This window comes from Gasterosteus aculeatus, chromosome 4 (genome assembly GCF_964276395.1).
Source record: "Gasterosteus aculeatus chromosome 4, fGasAcu3.hap1.1, whole genome shotgun sequence".
Taxonomy (NCBI): domain Eukaryota; kingdom Metazoa; phylum Chordata; class Actinopteri; order Perciformes; family Gasterosteidae; genus Gasterosteus; species Gasterosteus aculeatus.
Window position 1 is genome coordinate 16,448,300 of NC_135691.1, and position 26,013 is coordinate 16,474,312.

The 26,013-nt window shown below is 45.4% G+C and overlaps 1 protein-coding gene across 2 annotated transcripts in view; it reads left to right on the top strand.

Moving 5' to 3' along the window:
- Positions 1–9,192: 9,192 nt before the first annotated feature.
- psd2 (pleckstrin and Sec7 domain containing 2) overlaps positions 9,193–26,013 on the top strand; it is a 31,428-nt gene continuing 14,607 nt past the window's right edge. Inside the window, exons 1-3 of one of the 2 annotated variants that reach the window (XM_040174078.2) lie at positions 9,193–9,403; positions 16,302–16,814; positions 17,624–18,367. In XM_040174078.2, coding sequence (XP_040030012.2) covers positions 16,369–16,814; positions 17,624–18,367 — 1,190 coding nt within the window. In that variant the 5' untranslated portion in view covers positions 9,193–9,403; positions 16,302–16,368. Of the gene's footprint in view, positions 9,547–16,301; positions 16,815–17,623; positions 18,368–26,013 lie in introns of both variants that reach the window. The other variant, XM_078101534.1, reaches the window with a different exon arrangement.

A 26,013-nucleotide genomic window follows, 5' to 3' on the forward strand; every position in this document is an offset into this window, starting at 1 on the left:
GAGTCGTGACAAGTTCACTTTTACGGTAAGTGGTCGGTAAATATTAGATGCTCCCTTTTCAATTGGCCAACATTGGGCTTTGTTTTGGTTCAATAAGTGGCGGAGGCGGGAGTTTCCGTAACAGGACAGTGTTAATAATGTTAAATGTCAAAAGGTGACATAAGAGTACAACAAGGAAAGAGTGGGGGTTGTTTTTAATTATTTTGTAATTCATGAATACTTCTAGGATGCTTTCCTAGAAACTGTCATTTGGTGCGAATTCCCATAAGAAATCAATTTACAAATAAATGTATAATACTTAATTAACAGTTATTGTTAAAACTCTAACTTTATAATTACTAGTAAATCCACCAGTAGATGTTTGGGAAACAGCAGCATTACCACGTTATAAAGTCAACAAACATTAGACACAGGCTTGGCTGCTGTCAATTACTAAAGCTGTCTGTTGATAGAAGATTCCTGAGCAAATTAATACAATGTTTCATCTAATAGAGTAAAAATACATAAGCTCTATATGCTATGAGCATCTGATGTTCAAAGAGAGGATATCTTAAAAGGATTTCTTCACCCTATAAGCCACTTTATTCTTGTGTCGAGTTGCAGATGAAGCTTTACATTCTTTTGTTAGCAATAAAACTCAATTTGAAATGTGTAAAAGTAAGTATGGATACAGTAAATTGTTTTTAAAATGTAACTTTTGCCGTGAAATGTTAACTAACAAAGGAATGATTAAGTGAAATGCATTAAAGACTTTTGGTTTGCTTCAGTCGGAGTGAAATCCACGTGATACCATACCAACAGATTAACGGCCACATCACTTTGGCTTTAGGCAAAATCAAACCAGCCTTGTCGGATCTCCACCAAAACCGGTGTTTCAGTGAAACCAGACACCCGTTTGTTTTCCCCCCAGTTGGTGTCTGGTATCGGGGCAGAAAGCTCAAGGTCTACTCACACAGACAAATAAATACAAACAGCTCGGCTCTGCTACTCTTCTGAGGAACAATATTTGCCTACAATAAGTTCTTGAAGTTCACTTCCAATCCCAAATCTGAATTTAATGTCCACCTCACATCACTGAAGTCTTATTTACTAGATACAAGATCACAATAAGTTAGTAAAAGTGAAGGCCTTTCGGTTGGTTTAATTTACTCCGTTCTCTTAATACCTGATACAGGTAAGCTCAGTTTGGCTTAGTCATGTTTGTGCACATAATGACAGGTTTCAAATTAGACTCTTGGCCGCACCTTATAAATTCCACCCAGGCTGTTAAGAGCAGTTTTTAGTTCCAGGAAATCATTTTGACACAGGGTAAGTTGCCGGTGTGTCACTGTCTTACCTGTATATTCCCTTACAGTGTTGTGTAAATTGGGAAACTCCCAGCAGCTATCAAGGCATTGCTACCGTGTCTGAATGCCATTAATGATGACGCCATTACGTAAAACTGGGTCATTACGCTGAATACAAACTAACGTAACTCAAATTGACTGTCCATCTCAGCAAAAAATATGAATTGACATTTGTTAGTTTAGATTTGTTTGTTCCTTATCAAATACTTGTATTTGTAGTAATATACACAACACATATTATGTAGTCAGATATTTCTAAACACAACATATAGAATTATTTATACGTTACACATTATTGAACAATCACATTTTTTTCTTATTAGTAAAGCAACTAGTAAAGCAAACTAGTAAAGCAACTTCTGAACTATTATAGTTTTAAGCAGTCTTGCTAACTATAGATAGTTAACATGCTACCAAACTGGTCAACAATAATAGACACAAGCTAATAATAAGGTATATATTTTATCGAACAAGCAACTTAACTCAAAGCTTTTAACTTTTAGCACACGTTGATAAATGTGCCAAATACATTTGTTGCTGGGTGATGTTTGAAAAAAGAGTTGCCATGGTAGTCTGAAAAGTTACTGAATCTAGCAACAAAGTTGCTAAGTTTCCAACACAGAGGGCACATGCGGTCACGCGTGACTCTACATGCACAGCACCCTCTGCTGGAGCGAGGGCCGGTGATACCGGGACGCCAGGGTCCTGTGTCAATAAAAAGCTGATTGTCTTAAATGAGACAATGTTTGTCGGTGACATTTTGTTATTTACTGATTATCGTGTCTGAAATCAAGTGATCCAATCTGGTTGAACCTGTGTCGTGAATAGTTATCTAAATATTTTAGAAAGAAGTAGTGCTCTGTAGGTCCAAAAGTCTGCTGTTATTATTGCTAAATAGTCGACTCCATCACATTGCGTTTCAAAGAACGTTGGAATAAACGTTTGGTAACTAAATTACTACTTTTGAAGGCAAGTTGATTTTTAATTGAAATGCTTCCTTTACTTGTGTTACTTTAGCAGGTTAGTCCGGCCCAGCTCTTCAGATCACCAAAAAAACACAGAAAACCACATTATTAATGGCCTTCTAATCATGAATAGTACAGGTGTCCAATAAGTCTGTTCTCTACTGTGAACAAGTCTGCACCTCATCTTTTTTTATCAGTGCCAGCATGTTATTTTAACATAAATGATAAAATAAAACTTGTCATGTTTTGCTTCCGAACCACAAGCACTAACTTCTATTTTTACAATAGACCAAGGCAAATTTACCACGTCAATTATTCCAAAATGTTGCCCCCTCAATGGCCCCGTGTTTAATGCATGGGCCCCGCTGATATGGAGCAGGCTCTGTGAAGAGCATGGATTCACATGAGAGACATACGGTTAAACCGGCCGCAAAGTATCGCTTTAGTCCCAAAAGTAGTTTAACTGGCAGTACGAGCCGAGTGAGTGTGGACCCTTGGGTGGTCCGTGTAAAATGCTGCCACGATAGCATGTGTTGCATGATGAGTTTTAAAGAGTCTTCAGATGAATTTAACAATACAAATATCCATCGTATTGATGTACTAATGTTTCTAAATTATATTTTCAAAAATCACATTTGAATAACATTTTATTGTAAAAAAAAGAAGTAATATAGCATTAGGGAACCATTGAACAAAAGTCCAGCTATTCACAGCCTGAAAACACAGTTGATAAGGCTTGTGAGAGTGAACCAAAGGAGTGAAGTTGTAAAACAAAACCTAAAAGTAGGAAATTAAGGACCTTTGATTGAGATGTTGATTTTTTCTGGGTTCATCACGATGAGCAACATTATATATATTACGCTCGTGTCGGTGAAACATTTTCCCTGTTACGGTATTTAGAAAACAAATATGAGATACAGTGCTAAGCAAAAGTATACATATTGGAAATGCTATGACTATCATTAAAAGTGTTCTGTATTCAGGATAGTATGCAATGCTAAAGCTAGCCTGTTAGCTTGGAGAAGTGCCTACAAGGCCCAAAGGGGAATGCCGACAACACTGTGCAGTCAGTCATATTTAAAAGCACACGTAACTTCACGCGGTGCGGTTCATGCAGAAGCCTCTGTTTCATTATCTGACAGACTTGTTTGAGTCCTCGAGGGAGCCCGCCGGGGTCGTGTGCAGGAGATAGAAGCAAAGTGACTGACCGACGGGGGGGTTTTCCCCGTAAAACCTATAGCAGTTAGGTGTGTTTGCAGAAGTATTTGATGCCTTATATTTCCTGTATATCAGATAAGATGGACGGCGTGGTGCACGTACTGTAATATAACCCTTCCGATGGCGCGTTGGAGGGCAACACCGAGATGGACCACCCGGGGAACAAGAGACTCCTGTGTGTCAAAATGCCGCCGTCCTGAAACTTCTCAACAGCCAGGCGTCCTTGTTTTTATATCATTTCCATATTTTCAACTTGGCACCGAGGGGATGAGTGTGGCACTGTTGCTATGGTGACCGGTCTGTCTGTTGACCCGGCTGGCCAGCAGACTTATAGTTGGCAAACACACTCTCACACACACACAGCGTTTCAAACACACATGGCACATTCTGCCAGCGTGTTGGCAAAGCCGCCAGTGTTTTCCCTGTTATTTTGTTTTTTTTTGCTTGGCTGTCTTTCTGTCTCACTATCTCTCACACACACACAAGCACACATGTAAACACAAATGGACCATAAGTGACCAAATAGTTCCTAAAGATATGATGTTTTTCATTTTTCTATGGAATCTGGTGGCAATCAAGTCTTTGATTTCCACCAAGCTACAAAAATAGAAGACATGGTCTTGTAACACACACGTGCACAAAAATACACAAACAGTATCACCTCTGTAACCTCTGTATTCCACCTCAGCTTGTCGAGGACGGGTGTTCACAGGTGGACGTGACTTATCCTCAAACGATTACCCGCCCCCTCTCTTTTTGCCTCTGTCGTGTGGAGGGATGTGTGTCATTGTGACCCGCTTTTTCATGTCACTGACTGTAATGACCCAGATGAGAGCCACACTCACACCGACACGTTTGCGCACACACGCACACACACACACGTAATTGCTGACATGACGCGTCCCCCTCCTCTTCAGGGGTAAGGAATGATGGTGAGGTAGTCAAGGGAACTGCGGGAGTCCAACCAAAGTAAAATCGTGATGTCCGTATCGAAGGTGAGAGAAGATGTGTTTTACTGAATCTGATGCCTTCAAGTGAGGGCTGAGAAAGCCTCAGTGCTAAAGTGCCTGGTGCTATAATGTCTTCCACACAACATTAAACAGAATTGATGTGTCAAGTGTGTTAACAGTTTCCCATTTACAACATCCAGCACTTTACAGAGCAGTTCTCTAGTATCCTGTTTCTGGTAAAATGTCTGGCTCTTAAGCTACTGCTCCATCATGTTCACCAGCTTGCTAACTGTGTAACTCAGAGCTTTTTACTCACGTGAACAAAAACAGAGAAATTGTTACGCGAAACAATCAGCTGAAAGACAATATAAAGCTGGGGCGTCCTCCAATACAAAATAGTCATGTGACTCATTGTAGGTATGTCAAAAGTGGGGCTTGAGATTAAAATCAACGTTGCTCAATATTGCTCTTTAGTATTATTTAAGAAAACGTTTTTTGTGACTCTAAAACGCTAAAGATCTCTCATCACTGCTGCAGAACATACAGGAATCCACCCTTTGAATGTTGTCACGGGAGGTTTGATTGGTAATCAGTGAAACCAGCTTGTAAAAACACTCACACGCACGCACACACACACACACACACACACACACACACACACACACACACACACACACACACACACACACACACACATATTAATTCCATATCAGAGACACACTCATGCTTTTCACTCTCAAGCACATTCTGCTGTGAAGCCCTCTGATCATAATCAAAGACCTGCTCCGTGTGCGCACACATCCAGCAGTGTGTACGTGTATGTTGTGTATGTGCCGCGATGCTTCCTGCATGTGTCTGTGCGTGTGAGTGTGCGAGCCCCAGCTGTCTCACTGAGCTCCTTGTCGTTTGGCCGTTGTAGACGCAGCCAACGCTGTCAACTCGGTGGATCGATGCTCATTTGGAAGATTTCTCTATTAAATTCCACCTCAGTCAGCAGTCCCTCATTCTTCTGTGTGTGTCTTTGTGTGTGTGTCTATGTGTGTGTCTGCACACTCGGTTGCGTGAATGTGTGTCCTTGTGTGCACACATTTGTAACTCTATCGTCAGACATGTTCAATTGTCAGTGTGAGAATCTGCATGGAACTTCTATGTGTGCACTTCTGTCGCCCACACACACCCACACACACACACACACACACACACACACACACACACACACACTTATACAGTATACACACAAAGAGGAGTCTCGCAGCACAGGCCAAAAACACACACCATCAGACTGTCTAGCACCTCCCCCACGCTTTGATTACCCTCACAATGAATTTTCTTCGTAGCACACCAACATCAGCATATTGATTAATCTTCCCACTACCTGGTTTCATTTCCACACAAGCCACAAGAACACTTCTCCTGAATGCACACCTTGAGATCGCACAATAGAACACACACACACACAGGTGAATGCATGCATGATGACACACACATACACACTCTGACAGCGCCACATTAACACACCATGTGCACCAGCGCAGGAGACCACCCACCCCGACAAACCAAAACGCAAGCTGTTAGCTTTTTCTCCTCACCCGTTGCCTCCCACCCCCCTCCCTCCTCCCCTATACATCCCCTACCCCCCCCCCCCCCCCCCTCCCATTGTCACATCAGGGATTTCTAGTGTCCCCAACACATTGCAGCCATCATGGCTCTGCAGATGTCCCATAGCTGCAGAGCCACCTCCTCATTTCTGCATCCATCCATCCATCCCTCTGCCTCTCCTGGGACACGGAGGAGGTACGGAGGGAGCAGTGTGTGTGTGTGTGTGTGTGTGTGTGTGTGTGTGGTTACAGAGGGGGAAGGGAGTTGGGCAGGTTAATGAATTAGTAATTAGGATTGACGGTGCGTCTGCAGTGGGCTTCCCCCAAACTGTTTCCAGCGCTCTCCGGTCATCTGTGTGTCCTCTGAACCCTCTTTGTCATCTTCAAACCTGCTCCTCCCCTCCCTGCCTCCCCCTTCTCCTCGCATATCCCCCCTACACCTGTCTCACTACAGGCCTCGCCTCTCTAACCTTCTCCTCCCCTTGTCTTCAAACACATACTGGGTTCTTTTGTTCCGGCCACATCCTCATTCTTGCTTTTTGCATTTCTCTCTCTTCTTCTTATCTCTACTCCCCCCCCCTCCCCCTCTTCTCTCCTCATCCATTCGCTCAGCCACTCCCCCTCTATCTCCTTCTAATGTGCTATTGATCACTGGAGATCAACTGGATTGGAGGCTGAAGTTCTCAATCCATGCGGGCGTCTCATTGAAGCTTAGCACTGCTCTGCAGATCCCTGAAGAAAACATGGTAGAAAACAAACTTGGCAGGAGACCACGAGCCGTATGTGTTGTTGTTTACGCCCGCTGCGCTTCTGTTTATGACCTTGAGGGGCACGAGTAAAGATGGTAATCGCAAAGCACTATTCTGTATATTTTAAAGGCAGTATAGCCGGCTTGCTCTTGGATTGATTCAACTGCGCTGGTTCTACACGCAGGAGATGAGTGAGAGTGAGATAGCAGGTTGAAAGGGGGTGAAAATGGATGCGTGTATAGAGAAAGAAAATGTCCTCTGTGTTTTGTCAAGGGCAGAGTGGACACCGCGTTGGCAGATAACTTGAACTGCTCGTCCGTTATTGCAACGTGATCTCCAAAACCGGTTCGTAAAAATGTATACGAAAATCTTGAACATACAAATTCGTAAGAATACATACGAACTGCGGGGTTTAACCACGCCCCTTGAGTGAACAACATGGCGGACCATGTCGGATTCTTGAGTGAACGTCTCTCCGCCTCTCCGGATTTTTTGAGGGGGTTAGGATTCGTATTCTATTCTTACAAGTTAACATTGATTTCTCGTTAAAAATGCAATCATAACACGTTTATTTTACATCGTTAGACTTCACGAGGTGTGTTTACGGGGTGCAAGTCCCCATTCACTTTGAATAGGGTGACGTCATTTCGTATGTATCACTACAAAATTTGTATGTTCAAGATTTTCGTATACATTTTTACAAACAGGTTTTGGAGATCAGGCTCGTTATTGAGGCCAAGAATTGTATATTTTTTTCTCCACCCAATAGAAAACATGGCAACACCAGCCATGGTCAGCATAATCCCAGATATCTAAAACCAGGCCTTGTTTATCTCTTGTCCAATAATTGGGAGCAGGGGGGAATCGGACCGCTTGTACGTACACACAAAGGAATGTACACAAAATGTCAGCTGCCACCAAAAAGCCTTCCGCCTTTGTTCTCCAGCCTACATAAGTGATTGTCATCTTTACGGTGGTTTCATTTGTGGTGTTTTCCTTTAGGGAGGTCTGCGATTACTGTCCCAGCGCAAAGACAGGAGTATTGACAGTTTTCTCCAGAATGACTCAGCCCTTTTGGAAATAGAAGAATTGATGAAGATACATAAAAGTGGAGTCAAACTAGAAGGGCCAGTCGGTCCTCTGAGAGTTACATTCCACTCGTCCAGCAGCAATAACCCGGCGCTGCAGGTGTAGATACTGATCCGGATGCATCCGCAAAACTGCTCGTCCCTTCCTCACTGAGAGCAAAACACTCGACTAGATCACGACTCTTTGCTCTCTGAAGACACCAGGACCGCAGAGAGCCTTCACATCTTCCGCCGCAAACTAAAGACACACCTCTTCAGACTCTACCTCGACTAAAGACTAACAAATTGTAGCACTTAAATTGTACTTATAACGTCACTCATCTATAGCAAATTGTAAATTGGCTCATCTGAGGAAAATGCACTTTCTTGTTTCTTGTTCTTCTGAGTTTGTATCCCTGTGGTTGAATGCACTTATTGTACGTCACTTTGGATAAAAGCGTCTGCTAAATGAAATGTAATGTAAATGCAGAAGTTTCTTATAACAGTGACATTGCTAACGCTATCGTGGCTAACAGTATTACCATTTAAAAACGAATAAAGTGTGACCTTTTGTTCCTATTGTTATCATTCAGGTCAGTCCTGCTGGTTATTGCTGCGTCAACCTGCAATTGACACAGCACACCAAATTTTAAGGGGCACTATATCATGCCATGTAAAACTGATTACTCCACAATTTGTCAGGGATTATATTGCTCACACAAAATATTTCAAACACTCAAGATTTAATTTGAATTTATATAATTTGTTTGTTAATAGTTTTTTAGTCTTGTAGCATATCTAAGAATCAATAACATCCGGACATTGACGGTTTCATGGGTCATGTTTTCCTCTGCAGAAACCAAATTCCTATCTAAGTCAAACTTCAGCATGACCAATGCTGCATCCTGGATATGACAGCTGAAGGACTTTGGACTTTGGACGGGACTATTTGACTGTCTGTAAATCAATAACATGAACTGTCTGTTCTGCTCAATTCACAAACTTTCCCCCCTATTGACTCGCTTTTCCCAACGTGTCTGTTGGAATAAATAGATGCCAAGTCCAGTAACCCACTCTTCTGAGGACACGCTGGAACTCCTCCAGCGGGTCCGTGCAGCATCTGGAGCTCAGTCTGGGAACCACTGGACTCGCTGGGCTCAGCCTGCATCCGGCTCCTGCTGCAGAGTCGAAGCCGAACCCTTTTAAATGCCATTCGGACAGCGGGTCTCTGGCGTCATCCCGCCGGCGGTCGGAGAGGAGGACCGTCAGAGCTGATCTCCCGCCGCAGACCCTCACATCCACAGAGGGATGCGCGGTCCTCCCGAGCGGCGGAGCCGAGTCACACACACGTTCTCAAGCCGCCGTTCGGACGCACCGAGGCTCCGCGGAGAAGAGAGGAGGGGAGAGGAGAGGAGAGGAGGGGAGAGGAGAGAGGGACACGGGGACCCTCGCCCACCGATCCTCCGCGCGGTGATCGCGAGCCGCGAACAACGGTCGCACGCGCATACCGGTGAGTGAGAGAGAGAGAGAGAGAGAGAGGAGGGGGCGGGGGGGGGGGGGCAAAAGAGCCCGTCTGTCAGTGTTATTCCCCGGTGTGGATGTGGCGAGGCAGAGGGAGAGAGAGGACCACCGCTGACTGGACGCATTTCACCGGTGAGTGAAGAGACGCGAGGTCACCGGACGTCTTTGAAGTGTTTTCGTTCGCATGTGTCACGTTGTACGTGTGCTAGAACGCTGAGGCGTCATGTAATTCGGGCTGCGCGGAGGCTTTTGGCGTCTTTGCTTTTCCCGTTAAACCGGGAGCGTGAATGCTCACACAGCCCGCAGGAGGACCGCTGTGTGTGGGCTGGAGATACACGCACCGCGCGGGCCGTGGGCTTTTATGGAGGTGTGTGCGTGTGTGTTTTCAACACCCCCCCCCCCCCCCCCCCCCAGCCCCCCTCTGTACCCCGAGAAGAGAAAGAGAAAAGAGGACAACTCGATCTTGAAACGCGACCAACGTCTATTTTGGATAAAAAAAAGAAAGGCGCCGGCCTCAATTGAGCTTGAACCGTGTCTCCCAGCCGTCCTGTTGTCATGGTTACTGGCTCGAGGAGGCTGGGAGAACATGGCTGTCTCGCGCTGTGCTCTCTCACTCTCTCCCTCACTTTCACACACACACACACACACACACGCACACATTCACACACACGCGCGCGCGCGCTGTCACACACACGGGCACAGACACGCACACAGGGGAGAGAGAGAGAGAGAGAGAGGGGGGGAGAGAATAAGCCTTGTCTATCCGGTGTTTGTTTATGCCTTTTTAAGTATATTGGGAGACCATAAAGAACCAGACACATTTAAACCCATTGAACGTATTTGAAGGTATGAATTACAACATATGCAATACAAATATAATAAAGAAGAACAGAAATTGGTACGAGCCCAACATGGACTCCCACAGTACCAATCTAAGTGCTTAGAATGTTATTGAAACAAACAGGGATCTTTTCCCCAGGGTGAGACTGAGCTTGTGGACTACACTTATTTTTGCCCCAGGATGTGGGAGGCTTCTTTAAAGCAGGTGCTTGATAGCAGTTTGTTTTTTGTCCCCGAAGAAAAGTCATCATTACTCTAATTATAGATATTTACATGTCTGGTCTGGATCCCCGATACAAGCGTGGGCTCTCCCTGCCCAAAGTGCAGCTCAGCTTGCTCCTACGTAATCATCCTGAACTCGAGGTGTCAGACATCCAGACGCAGAAGCAGCATCTCCAGACCGAATGTGTTCTTGCGTTCTCCTCCACCTGATTCTTTGTTGCTCTCCTTCCCTTCACGTGTCTGTATGTCTGTATTTCTGTGTGTGTTTAAAACACAGTGAATTCGCTTGTGGAAAATCAAAATACCACAGACAAGACAAATCACCACATTACAGCGCATGCATTGAGATGTTAGCGTTCAGAGTGACGGACTACAAGGGGATGGTTGACCTTGACAGCACAGAAGTGACATATTAGGGTGATTCGGGAGCAGGCTCGCCGTGACGCTCCAGTAGGCTGATGGTGTAGTTGGAGGCTCTATGGTCTTGATGGTGTGACTTGCAGGCAGACACGCTGTGGGAAAACTCCCTGGACGACTTCCAACTCGCTTTCCTGTCCCAGGCTAACAACCAGGAAAGGATCTTTCTTCCTCTCTGCCTGCATCTGCGCTTGCAACCAAACAGCATTTTTAAAGGTGCCTCTGACTTTTAAACCCTGTGTGTGTGTGTGTGTGTGTGTGTGTGTGTGTGCTGGCTGCAGTACCTCGCTGCAGCAGTGTGCATGTCATGAACAGGGTCAGTAGGTCGTATATAGTACGAGGACGCCGTGTTTTGTCTGAGCATGTCTCTCTGATAGAGAAAGTGAGGAGAGGAGGGGGGAAGGTTCTCGTATTCAGATCTGATTAACAACCGTCAGTAGTCAGTGATTGCTCTGTAAATTAATTTTGATTACTGATTAGCTCCTTGTGAACAGAAGTTAGAGGGTTGTCATGGTTGTTTGGGTATCTATTCAGATTTCTTTAGCTGGGTTTGAAGAATTTTGTTTATTGTGTTTCTATCTTGTCTTTTTTTCCTGCTGAATGCACCATTTGTTGTTGTTTACAATGAATGCGTGCAGCAGTGCAAAGGTAACGAGGTGAGACCAGTTCAAATGAATCAATTGGCTGGCTGTTCCGCCACTTAAACTTTGTCAGGAGCCTCTGGAGGCAGCGTAGTAGTTTCAATACGATTCTCCAGCTAAACACAGCTCCCAATAGCGATCAATGGCAGTAATGAAAAACATGTGTGTCAGAAAACTTGCAACTTGATTTTCTTACCTATTTGTGTAGCCTCGCTATTCATTGAACTCTCTGGGAATCATGGGTAATCCTCCACTCTGCGCCATGTTGCATTCTAGTCCTTGCCAACAACATTTGGCCATGTTGGTGCTCTGCTTGGATAAGAAAGTGTTAAGTAATGAAGAGCAGTACTTGTGGAGGCACGCTGACACTGTTGGTTGCACTACGGTAAATGTGGGCATGTGCATTTTTCAAAGCGTACCGGGGTCAGGTCAGGATTTATTGACCTCTGCTGCTTTGATTCCTGTGCGTATCCCAAATTCATTTTGAATCCTTTAACGTTTTGGCATAGCAAGTATGGCTTAATATGTCGAGCAGCCAATTTGAAGTTGAATCATAGGATACAATGCCACAGCTCGGTGGGCTTCCTGTTCCAGTAAAACCTTCTCGTTTAAGTGTTCCCCTTATTTTAAAGTACCTGCGTAGCTTTTCTCTGGTGTCTCTCTGCCTATTCATAACCCTGCTGCGTATCGCCTCACAGTCCCGCCGGCCTCTGTGTCTCAGTTCAATTCAATGAGTACCGCCACGGTTTGTGTCTCAATGAGTGCATTCTGGTGTGAGTGTGTGTGTGTGTGTGTGTGTGAGAGAGAGCGTGTAATGTGTGTGTACGTCTGACTGAGACATGGAAGACAGGCAGAGAGATAGCGACAGATATGAAAGGCACAAGCGACAGAGGAGAGCTATTTAATGGCGACTCGGCCTTTTATCCAGCTTCATCCTCCCTGGATTGGCTGTTTATACGCCCCGATGGACGTCTCGCCAGATGTGCGTTTGTGTGTCGTTCACATGATTGGCAGACCGTCTGATCACAATTAAAGGACATTGATAAGGTTTGAGACGCCCACTGTTCTGCCGACAGAAGTGGAATGCTATGGCGTTATATTTGTGCCACAATCCTGAGCGCGTAATTTTAAGTTTTGAGCACAGAGAACTATATTTTAGCAAAGAAAAACATTCCGTGCGCGCAGTTTACTCAGGTGCCCTCTCCACAAACTGGTTTTCTGCGCGCAGGCAGCGGTTGCTGCGCTCTCTCCACCTCTTCACGCTGCGCTCGCTCGACGGTTCACTCACGCGCTCGCTCGAACTGCAGCAGCGTTACATTTGTGCCACAAAACCAACCAATCAGAGAATTAAAGAAGGTCAATTGCGATTGGCTGTTGGTCTCCAATCACAACGCTTCCTAAAGAAGACAAAAACGAGTGATATTAGAAGTCCGACTAGCCACCATCAGACATGACCGAAGCAAATGATGAGAACAGCAAGTGTTTTAATCCAGGCCATTAGCATTTAGCACAAATGCTGCAAACTTCAACAACTCGCTGAGCTTCCGCGATGCTGTAGGTAGTTCTACTAGCGTTGTGATTGGAGACCAACAGCCAATCACAATGGACCTTCTTTAATTCTCTGATTGGTTGGTTTTGTGGCACAAATGTAACGCTGCTGCAGTTCGAGCGAGCGCGTGAGTGAACCGTCGAGCGAGCGCAGCGTGAAGAGGTGGAGCGAGCGCAGCAACCGCTGCCTGCGCGCAGAAAACCAGTTTGTGGCGAGGGCACCTCAGTAAACTGCGCGCACGGAATGTTTTTCTTTGCTAAAATATAGTTCTCTGTGCTCAAAACTTAAAATTACGCGCTCAGGATTGTGGCACAAATATAACGCCATAGAATGCAAGGAGTCGCTCCTGATAGCCATTGTATACATAGAGACACAAAGACTGAGAGGCACGCACACACACACACACACACCATTGCGCTGTGTTTATCTCAATCCGTCGATGTGGGGTGTCTGAGTACATCTCCTCTTCCTCCCCAGCAGCTGGGTTTCATGCTGCTCACTTCCGTAGTCTCCTTTTTTTTCATTTCTACTGGCTAAGACCCATTTACCTCAATTACTGCGAAGTGAGAGGCTGAGACGCAGAAAAGAGAGAGCGGAGAGTGAGACTGTGAGCTCGCAGACAAACACAATGTGGAACAGATGAAGAGGAGAGACATGCAGAGAGGGAGAGAGAGAATTCCCACTTTGCCTGTCTGGTTTCATAACTGCTTCCAGTTATGGAGATGTGTCCCTGTTTTGTTTGTGTTTGTGCGTGTTTGACTGTGTGCTAATGTATGCAAATGCATCTCTGTGTAATTGCATGAATGGATGCAAATTGCACTTGGTTCCATATGCCGTAGTACAAGTGGGGAACATTGGCTCCAGTAGACAGATGGACATTTTTTAAAACATTCATCCATGAAAAAGCGAGTTATGAAAAGTCTATCCAATTCATCATTATTTCATGTGACGCACCTATCTATGTGTGTCAAAATGATGTTAATAAATCATAAGCGGCCCATACCGTTGAGTGCCATGTGATTGATGAATCTGTAGATGGAGACAAACTGCCTGGTTTAATGCAATAAAACCGTGCTGCTTCTTCTAAAAAAATAAAGTTAAGTTAAAAGAAATAGTCGGCCAATCACCGACCATGTGCAGTTTACATGAAGAATTTGCCAGGGGATCAGTGTCATTTGAGATAGTCATGTTTCCCACACACTCCCCACAGGGGGGGAGGGATTAGAGGACGCAAGAAGAGACACACTGTGCTTGGATGTGAAAACCCCCCACAAACACACATTTGCTGATGTTATACTACATTCCTCTTACTGCCTGCGATTCTCAGAGTGACAGAAGACAGTTTTCACTTATTCAAACTGTCATGTGACTAGGAGGATGACAGCGAGTCTTATTCCTGTGCTCCAACAATAACCTTCACTGCAGGGATGGAGGCCGGGAGATCAGTACCAGCATTGCGTTGGTCCTGCGGTTTGAAAGAAGTGAGCGTTCGGCCTGACTTTGCAATTTGCATCATCTCTTTGCAGCTGTGATGAAACATTCAGCGTGGCGTCCTTGTGCTCCGGGGCTCAGCCGAGGCACTTGCAATATCATACATCCAGTTTGGGCTCACATCCCTTCCACAGATCTTTCCTCTCCATCTGGAGCACGCTTTTTTTTTTTTAACACACGTTTTGATCTAAATAACACGGCAATGTGAAAACATTTCCCCTGAGAGACCGCAGAGTTGTGTGATTATTTCTGCCTAACCAGGTACCTTACCTGCATTTGCATGCCTGCAGAAAAGCTTTGAATGCAAGTGTGCGTTGTGCTGCACGAGTAGTCCCCTGCTAGGGATGCTTCAGTGGAGCAGAGATGTGATGTGGCTTCAGACGGGCTGCACTCTGCAACAATAGCACAATCCAATAGTCTACTCTGCCAAATGATACAAGCTGCGTCATTCATTTGGCTAAATGCTCCACGGCCCGACTGATGCCTCATCAAAACACATATACGTGAAGGCTTTATTTACCTTACTGGTGGATTATTGCAGGACTGTTTTGCTTTCATAAAGTTAAATGCTTCAAATAAGTTAAAAGTATGGTTTGATGTCTATTTTTGTGTGGGGAAAAATGTATTTGCGCTGATAAGATTCCAAATTAGTAGGAAAGAGGTTGAAAGTTGAAAACAATAGCTTGGTTAAACAATCTCACCCAAAGCTCCAATAATATGAGCTGTTCTGGAACTGTTATCACATGATCTCTACCTCAGCAGAAAGACCTTCAGCAGCTTTAAGCAGCCTGACCTCTCTTTGTCCATGCAGGCCCACAAGATTAGATTGAAAACCCGCACTGTCCCCAAAGTGGACATTATATGCACGGATTCAAAAAGTTCATCCTAAAAGATTAAGTGATTCAAACTCATATGAATATTTATTGCTTAATCAAACATCCAAATTGTTGGAAGATCCATTTCAGTAGGATCGACCAACGGTTAACAGTCGAGGTAATCATTTTTGCACCAATCACATTCTTTACACAGTTAATCATATTAGATCTATTAAAGAAAATAAAATTGCACAAATAATACAATTTTTTATAAAAACCTTCATATCCAACGTTGCTCGCACTCCGGGGAGCCGCAATTAAGAGCTGCTGATTAGCGTTTCGCCCTTCAGCCCGGGTCGGGAAGGAGGGAGGCCCGCCGAGGTCACCGCCGCGTGCGAGTAACAGTGGGCCGCTGGGACGCGTGTTTACATCTCTGGTTACTATCGCGCGTTTACACAAAGCGCGGGCACAGAAGGGAGGGAAGCAGATAGTTATTGAGCTGGGAAATCTCCACACCGACAGACAGCGGATGAGCTCGCCGAGGATCATTCTGACGGGAAATCAGTTGAGCTGCATTAAACAAATCCCTCTCCGCCCGTGTTCCTCTGCTCGCTGCTTTGCCTTCTCCTGCCCTCCTTTCAGAGCTCTTTTTTAACGGGATCATCTGGTGCAGAGGACAACGCTTTCCTGACATAATATGCTTCAACACACACACACACACACAGCTAGATGCTGTTCCTTTATTCAAGGTGACCTCTGTGACTTGCAATTAGGAAGAAATAATGAAATTGCTGCGTCAGTATCTGCCATAGCCCCCCCCCTCCCCCCCCACTCATATTCTCTCGGTAATTTGTCTTCATTTCATGACGGTCTTCCTCTCTATTCTGGCTCCTTGTCTCCTTCCCTCTGCAGTGTTCTCCCTGGGTTGCTGCTCAGAAGGTCTGGTCCTCATCTCTGGCAGTGAAGAGTGAAGAGCACCATGACCCAGGAGGGGCAAGCTCTGCCCTCTCCCACCCCACCAGAGACCCCAGTGGAGCCCGACGCCCCCACCAGCAGCACCACGGACCCCCCGGCAGGGACACACAGCCAGGTGGAGCAGGACAAGCCGGGGGCGGAGGACACCATAGAGGAAGGGAAACAAGAAGAGGAGATCAGAGAGGGAGAGGACGAGGCACAGCGGGAGACGCAGAGGGAAGGAGAGGGGAGGGAGGAGGTAAAGGACGAGGGAGGAGAGGGTGAGTTGAAAGAGGAGAAGGTAGATGGGGATCCACGGGCAGATGGAGGGGCGGAGAGGACGAGTGGGGGAGTGCGCATGAATGTGGAGGTGAGCTCGGCGGGGGAGGAGGGGAGAGAAGAGGAAGAGGAGCGGAAGGAAAGTGAAGAGCGTCAGCGGCCCACCGAAGAGGAGGAGACTCAAGCTGGCCGGTTAGTGCACTAAGTCATCCTCTTATCGCTGTCAGGGTGCGATGATCTTTTGACCTTTAGGTGTCAGAGTATAACAGTATAACGTTAAAGAATAATCAAAGGTATAGATCTGGTCAATCATTCATGCACACACACACAGACACACACACACACTAAGTGCTCCTTTTTGTAACTTTCCTTGGTCTGGTTATGTTTCACATATCATAATAGTGTGTCACTTTGCCATGTCGAATGCTCTTAATGGTACGTTTTTAATTTTACAAAACCAGACAACAGACAAAAAAACTAAATGAACTGAAGGGGAAATAAACTGTTGAGGCGCCGGAGGAGCCAGTAAACCAATTTCAAACCGGCAAAGATAGGCAGTGAAGGGCGCTCAGGGACACATGTCAATTAATTAGCACTGTGCTTTGTGAGAAATCTCTAGATAAAATACAAAATGGTTTTATTAAATGTATAGACATGCATTGGTGCACTGATACAAAAATACAGCGGTCATATATCAAGCTTGTTCCCTTCTTGATTAATCCAATTGTATGAGTGATTTCTCTCCATCAGCAGCAGACACAGAGCACCAGAATAGATTCATATTCACACAAATAAGAGGGAGGAAATAGAGGAGGTGGGACAGACATGGGGGAGTGAGCTATTCACCCACTGGACAATTGGACGGCATGCTTTTTCATCTTTCATCTTGCTTCAATTGTCACTGTGGCCATTCAAGCTGAAATGTCTCCCCATTGTGCAAACTGCCTTGGGTTTGAGTTTGAGACACTGTGCTTTCCTTTTCTTTCTCCACCTTGAAACAGACGAATGGCAAATGGCATAGGTGGCAACCAAGAGGAGGACGAGGCGGAGGACGAGGACGAGGGAGGAGATGAGGGGGCGAATCAAGCACTCTTGGACACTTTCAGCTCCAACTTTGAGACGACTGTAGAACAGGCCGACGCAGGAGTGGAGGAAGAAGAAGAAGAAGAAGAGGTGCCGAAGGAGGGAGACGGGAGAGAGAACCAGGACAGTTTCAGCTCGACCTTTGAGCAGATCGTTGAGCAGGCCGACGTCCAGGCAGAGGAGGAGGAGGAGGAGGAGGAGAAGTGCAGGGTGGACAACAAAGACGGCTTCAGCTCCACGTTCGAGCGCATCGTGGAATCGGCACTGCTGAGGGGCGGGACCTGCTACAGCAGCCTGGACTCTCTGGACGTGCTGTCGCTCACGGACGAGACGGACAGCTGCGTGAGCTTCGAGGCGCCACTGACGCCGCTCATCCAGCAGAGGGCGCTGTTCCAGGGCCCCGAACCCCTGGAGCTGGAGCTGGCGACCGTTCAGGAGCTGGAAGGGGCCGAGGCCGGACCGGACTCCCCGGGTGACCCCACAGGCGGAGAGAGCGACGTCCGTGAAGCCGCAGCTGTGGCCGGAGTGGGCGGAAGCCCGCTGAGGACGACCATACCAGGAAGCAGGTCGGAGTTTGTGCTGAGCCAAGCCAGACGCTGGGCCGTCCCTAACGGATACCATGGAGCCACGGAGGGTTGCGGAGCCATGATCAACTCTGTCAGGTACTAAGGCCCGATTCAGTCCTTAGTTATTTAGGGTTTTCTTAGCTTTTAAACTTGAAGATGAATTAGACAGTGGCGCTTACAGGCTGTTGTATGATGTGCCATCACCACTTAGTCATCTGCGTTCCTGATGATCATACATTAAAAATTTAACATTGTAAATATTTTTAAAAGCTACACTATGGTCTTGATATATTTATATGAAGGTATTTGATCATAAATTTAATAAAAGATTATCTAAAAATCCAAATGGTGAAAATTGCTGCGAGCTTTACCCGTCCAGTTGGGTTTTCAGTTTATAAGCAGCAGTGAGCGATTCGAAGGGTTTTGCCAATCTCAATTTAAATTAATCAGGAATCAGCATGTATTGCTATAAGCACAGCACACAGTACGACAATGGACGAGAAGACAACAGTGCAGGAAGAATAAAATAAATTTTAATGCTATGGATTAGTAATATAAGGCTATGGGTCAGTTAAACAAAAATATAAATGGTCCTTGTAGAAGGTACAAACAGCCTTCCATATAGAACAAGCACGTCCTTGAACTGTAATACCATAAAGGTGCAACATTTTGGACACAATCTCTCATTCAATACAATGACAAAATGTGTCCAATCTTCGGACTGGTACTGTATGTGAAACCCAGTCGTATGGATGCTCAGATCATTGATGACACATTCCAGTGTGTGTTGCATTCCACCCAGGCAGCGGGGGCTTTGTGTGTGTACCATCGCTGCTGCCCTGAAGATCAGTGTAATGTGCTGTGACCTTGGCTTAACCAGCAGGTGGCGCGAGCATGGGGAAACCCATCTGTGAGTGGGGGTAGGGTGGTACGGTGGGGGGTCTAGTGGTTCAAAAGGAAGTCACCCGTCCATACGTGTAAACTCTGTTGGCAGGCAAATCCTTACCAACCAACATGAAATGTTCTTTGGTAAAAGGAGAGGAATGAAAACACTGGCGGCTCCCGGTTGGATAACTTTGTGTACTTCAGCGTGAACCTTACATCTGCACAACCTTCTCAAACGGCAACAAGCAAACAGAAATGCAATATTCAAAATAATTCAGGCAGAGCTTTTGAATTTTTATGAAGTCGGTGGGATTGTTGAAGCAGAATTGCTGTATTTGAAAGGAAGCTGTTCCTTCCCCCGTTGGCAGTGACTGAGAGGCAGCGAGTTCACGACGCAGACTTGGACGTCGCGGCCGAGGTTTTTGGTTTTCCCCGACCATTCTGCCTGAAGCGGACTCGTACAGTAGGGAGAGATAACCTCAGAGCTGCCAAATTACAGGAGATCTGTGCACGGCTGTCAGTGTAAAGGATCACATTGATGAACCGAGCAGCGGGGAGGCATCATTCTCTTCGTCTCAAATAGCCTAGTTGATATTTATGACAATGCTCAGATTTTGTACTCTGTCCATCATTTGCATGGACTCGGGGATTGTGGGGGACTCACAGTAAAGCTCACAGTACTCTTTTACATTTAATTGCCTTAATAGCACTAAAGAGGGTTGAGAGAGACGGGGCAGGGCCACTGACGGGGGGGGGGTGGAAACAGGAACCATATGGGAAATAGCTGTGTAACCTGAACTTATGGACTGGTAGGCTTCCATGTGTTCTGTTCTCCAGCTCTCTCCCCCCAGTTTCATTTACAAACCTACCGGAATGCCGACTAGATCCACTCAGACCTCCGACATGATCAGCCTAGATTTGTTCACAGACTCCCGTTGCTTTCGCAGCTCACTGTGAGTTAGAGGATGAACTGAGGATTTAAGATGTCGGCTCTCCTTTTCTTACTCTCTCTCTCTCTCTCTCTCTCTCTCTCTCTCTCTCTCTCTCTCTCTCTCTCTCTCTCTCTCTCTGTGTGTACAGATGTTGTCCTTTAAGCACGTTCTTGCTTCCTGACCACCAGCGCCAAACTGAATGAGCTATTGTTTATGTCATGACATCATCGTCTTCAGCTTTCCTCTGCCCAGCAGGGTCTTGATATGTGTGTGTGTGTGTGTGTGTGTGTGTGTGTGTGTGTGTGTGTGTGTGAGTGAGATTTTTGCTCCGAGCTAGCCAGCTTGCCAGACATTTGAGCACTTAAATCTTGAGTGGATACATCTGCTAGTCCATCTTAAAGGGGATATTTTTAAGATTTAAAGATACTCAGTGACTAATTTATCATATCACATCACTAGGAGTTGTTGACGTTCATTCAGAGGATTGGCCCCTCAATGCAAGTCAATGGAGGTGAACGCCATTACTGTGAGAGTTGAAGTACAGTCGGAGTTTGTTCTAATATTCTCTAGAGTGAGAAAACGCAATTTTAAAATAATTGCTTTTCAGCTCAATTCAATTGGAGTAGCCTGAAGTAGTATACTGCTAAAAATGCTAATATTGGAAAATGGACTCTGGAGAACACACATCTCACAGAGAATAGGCACACAGGCTTATCGTTTTAAAATTCACATCTCAAAAGCTTTTTATAATTCACAATGTCTCAAAAAACGGGTGCGCATCAAGACGAAACAATTATTTACACAAGCTATGAAGGCCGCTGTTATCTCATCCATTTCTTCTCTCCCTCACTCTGTCACTCCATCTCTTTGTTAGCTGCTCTCTTTATTCATTTTTCCACTCTATCCGTCCTATCTCACTTCATCTCGTCTGCCATCCTCCTCCTCTCTTCTGTGCACCACATCCTCTTCCATTTCCCCCACAGTGCTCTCCTTATCTTTTGTTCATTTCCACCTCCATTCTGCCCCGTGGGTTGCCACGGAATTGGCGCTGTTACACATTTTGGCACTCCGGGCGTCATGGACAACTAGTCTTTTTTACTGCAGGGCAGAGCAGCTGCAAAGCAATGGCTAAAGTCAGCCATTCAGCCAGTGAACTTGGCAGAAATTGAGTTGTTTTATGGGCCCGTTGGTCCACTTCTCAAGATCTGATTTGCAAGTTGATAGAACTGCTCAAATAGTCTTTTCCATTCCCGGCTAGGCATGAAAAAACAACACCAAGAGTCAACAGCCAGGTCATATGCTAACATTAGCATGCTGTTAGCAGTTTTTTCAAGCTTAGGCTAGTATGCTAGCATGCTAACACTGGCTGATTACCAAAAGCAGCTGAGGCCGGACGGTGTGCGTTTTGCCGGTATTTCATCAATAACTAAAGCATGTGACAACTTTATTGGCAAACTCCTTGCGGTTTGTCGTCTTGAGATCAATTATTTATTAGTTGCTGATTTGTTTTCAGTCTGCGTTTCAAACAGACGTTACTAGCTCGGCTGAAGATTTACAAATTTTTACTGGATTCAAATATAAATATGAGTCAATGAACAAAAGAGCTCTGAACATGTCGACCCAGCAAGAGCGTTTGGTGCGTAAACTTCCTTAGTGAGTAATACATCAGTTTTACGCGTATCTAAGCTGCCTTTCATGAATGCAACTGATATACTCATTGTCTTACTTTTTCTCATTCCTTAAAGGGATCTTTTCATGTGGTGCATCGGTGCAAAGAAACACCACTGGGTCATTGAGTTTCATTGAGTGAAAATATTCAAATTGATTCAGAAGGCCTTCAAGCCTCGCGTCCATGTTTTTGACAGCCTGAGCGCACACAGACTCTGTCCAAAATTCTGGCTTCGCCTTCCATAACAAACAGCGCTTTGATGACGCCCCGGGCAGAGACAAGCAACTCAATCTCACCTCAACCCAAACTCTCCCCCGTACATCCTCTCCCGGCTCGATGCTGATTACTCTGACATCAGTGGATGAAGATGTAGAGTCAGCAGCTTGCCGAGGGGATGTAGGAAACATTCACAACCATTGCAGATGTTGTAGACGAGCCATCCAGCACACGGAAACGAGGAGTGAAGGGTGTTCTTTCAAGCAGCCTGCGATGACGTTGTGCCCGGGTCATAGTCTGCCACCAGGTTCTTCTTGAAATTGCACTGTCAATCACATGTGGTCATTTGATTAGTTAGTCAATCAATGGGTTACTTTCCCAGTGTCCCTCTGTGCCCTCCTTGGGGTCCATCATTGAGGTTTAAGCTTGGCCTTAGTACTCTATCTCTCTCTCTGCGTGTCTGTCCAGCATCTTACGCCTTCCTGTCCAGAGCCAGATAGAAATAAACGGCGGAGGCAACGAGTTGAATGCTGCTTTTGTGATAATGCAACACGTAGTGGAGCCTTCACACACACACAGTGAGAGGCTTCAGAGACGGGTATATGGGTATGCCACTAGAGGCCATTATGCACAGTCACGTCACGGCACACACTGATATTCAAAAGGGCGTACAACAAGGCTTTCTGTTCACTCATGCACACTTTTTCAGACACGGGCGCAGCATCTCCATCAGAGCATTAGCATCCATATATGTGTGCGTGTCTGTTCTGGAAACGTGCTGCTGAGTGTAGGTTCATCCCCTTGCTTTGCGAGCCCACTAGATCTAAGCCCGAGCAGGGCAGATAAAAGCCAGGCGCAGTTGTTTCCATATAAGAGACGCTAGAACTAATCTCCTTCATGCACAACACGGAGTGCAGAGACGCACACGCAGGAAAATGAAAGACACGCGGGCCGAGCTGCACGCATGCGCAAACAGAAGTGTTCATAATGCTCGTGCATGCTCAAGCTCACTCAGAGCTTTCATTTATTTCGCACTCTGAATCTTTCTCACTTGCACACACACACACACACCCACACACATACTTCTTTCAGGATGTCATTTTGGCAATAAAACCCTTGGCGTGGTTCTATAGTGCTGCTGAAACATCCTGCAGATTATCCTTTCCTGGCTCTCAGTCAGGCAGTGATATGGACACACACACACACACGGTCAGACACACAGACTTAAGTGTATGTGTACACACTTTTGCAACACAAGCAGTAATACATACAAATTCTGTCTTTTCACCACAGACACACACACTGACTGAATCATTTCAGCTCAACAGATTCATCCCCCGTCTATTTATAGCTCGACTCAGTTTCATGACACATCCCACAGTCTTACTGTACCAATGGTTTTGGCTCAATCGGGTTCTTTTCACCTCTTCTGAGCCACTTCTGTCTGTGTTGAGTAGAATACGACCAGGATCTCTAAAATATCTGTGTCCTTCTTTTGTTTTCCCATTTTCTCTTTGAATCCGTGGCTGATTTTAAGTCGTCCTCTGGTTGTTATGGGATGAAGCCGTTCAGTGTCAAAAAAAAGAGCTCCACACCTGAGCTCAGTTGGTCTCACCAAGCCGCAGGTCGCTGTTGTTCTTTGTCTTCTGCTGAGAAGTGTCCAATCCAAATCTCCACACACATGGATTCACAGACTTTGAGGCAGGCAGCCGCAAAGTCTTTGAGCCCTTGATGAACCCTTTCCGTAAATCTACATAACTGCAGTCTTGGCGGCCTGGATTGTTAACCACAATTCATTTTAATGGGACATTAAAAACACGTGGTTACCCCATGAAAAAGGAGCCTTAAAAAAAAGGTAAACAAAGAGGACGGCACATGTGAGTTCAGCCTGCACATTTACACAGAAACATTGAGGTTGAAGATGGAAAATAAAACTCAAAAGAAATGGAATCAAAAGATATTAACCAAATATCAACCGAAAGGAGGAAAGAGCCTGGTAGAATTGAAAGCGAGTAACACTCATATTTTACATCATCTTTTTTTCCCGTTGCCATAGTGACGTGATAAATTGTGGCAAAGTGCTGTTTGATTTGTGTTTATACCATTTCAGACTCTCACACTCAACCATTTATCAGGTGACCCGAGGGTTGTGGGGACATTGGGGCCTTTATGTTTCTCAGGGTGTCTTGTGTGTGTTTGTGTGTACAGGTTAGAAAAAGATGTGAAGTAACAAAACATACCATAATATTCTGTCCAGAGCTGTAAAGACATTACATTGATTTGACTGTTTGTAGGTAATTGTCTTTATTGCTAGCATGACAATGAAATGCATGTCAAATCTGGATATTAGATTGTTACGCTTTATCTTCACTTTTAGCGTCTTTCAGTATTTATTCAGGGTCAGTATACTGATGTGATATTAGTCTTGAATGTACTTGTAATGTGCTTTTGCAGTTCTTAACATTTTTTAACAATTTTTGTCATGTAAATGACAAAAAAGTCTTATTAACCCTGACTTAAACAATTTAAAATTACTGTCATTGAGTTGTCATCATGTCATTGTTATTTAAATGGTTAATCTTTAAGACTTTAGTATAAAATATAGCATATTGTCTGTTGATGTTCATCTTAACATCAATCCTGGTTGATGATATCCCAATTACACACATTTCCATCCACACATCTACCCTTAACGAGGGTCGGGTAGCAGGCTCACCCAGGTCCTCCACGCGTCCCCCTTAGCTACGTTTTACAGCTCCCTGGAGGTGTTCCCTGATGCCGTGACTCTTTTCAGTGGTTTCTCTGAATTATTGTCCAACAGAAGGCATTCCGATCAGATGCCTGAACCAGCGAGCAGAGCTCCCTCATGATGTCTAAGCTCCCAGCAGAGATCCCATGGTAACCTGAAATATTGGCCCATTGATCTTCTACTCTACCCGTCCCACCCCCACGCTGGAACAAGCGCCTGAGATACCTGAATGTCTTCCCTTTGGCCAGCCGTTCACTCCCAACCGTTTTCTGGGGAGATTGAGAGCCCCAGCCTGAGACTTGGAGGTGCACACTCTGAGGACCCCAAATTGCATCGAGATTCTACCCATGAAAATTACAAACCGATTTGTTATGAGGGAAAACCCAGCTGGAGCCCAACACACCGGTTGGAGACATGTTTGACACAGTCAAACGCCTTTTTCCATGAAACACACATAGATCTGTTTTCTGTTTTGAGTGGATTGGTGTCTAAGACGCTGCCAGATGGAGCACATCAGGATGACGGCCTGAGCTGCTTTTTGAGTTTGGCTCACTGGTCGAGGAGCGCAAGCTAACGGCCAATTTTTATAGGCCAAATATGTTAGAGCACCTAACTGTGGGGAACTGCTCCAAATACTTTATCCGTTCATTCCATGCGCTGGCTGCCATTAGAACCTCACATCTGGGCTGCAATAGGTTAATAAACTCTGTTCTATGGTGTGGAAATGACAACATGTATCCATGAGTCCTAGCTGTTAGCTGCACAAAAAACTGCTGCGTGATTAGTGTTCACCAGGGTTCGCTTGGTCCAAGCGCTGAGTGTCCTTCAGCTTCATTGGGGTCGTCAGGGAAACGTACACATTGTTGTCTGTGCCTGATAATGTGCAGAACCCGGTTGAAGTGAATCTTGTGGAGGGCTCGTCTGTCCAAATCTAGCTTCCTCCAGAGTTTTGTCTCTATTCGCATCTTCCATCTCATCCCCCAAATGTTGTACTTTTGACCTCACAGCTGCCTCTCTGTTCTCTGATTTTTCTATTGTTCTTCTTTCCACCAGACGAGAAAGAGGAAGGGGGGATTTAGACGGACAGGCTAGCATGCAGGGATGTGTCAGTGTGTCTTATTAAAATCTGTGTGCATTGGGAGAATATTGTGTGTGTCTGCGTACTCTGGTGTTACTCATTATTTACAGGTGATTAAAAGGTATGCACGCGCTTCCAGTCAGTGACCTTGATCAAGTACATTTATGCCTTTTTGACCAAAGACGTCACGGTGTTTCAGCTCAGCACATAATC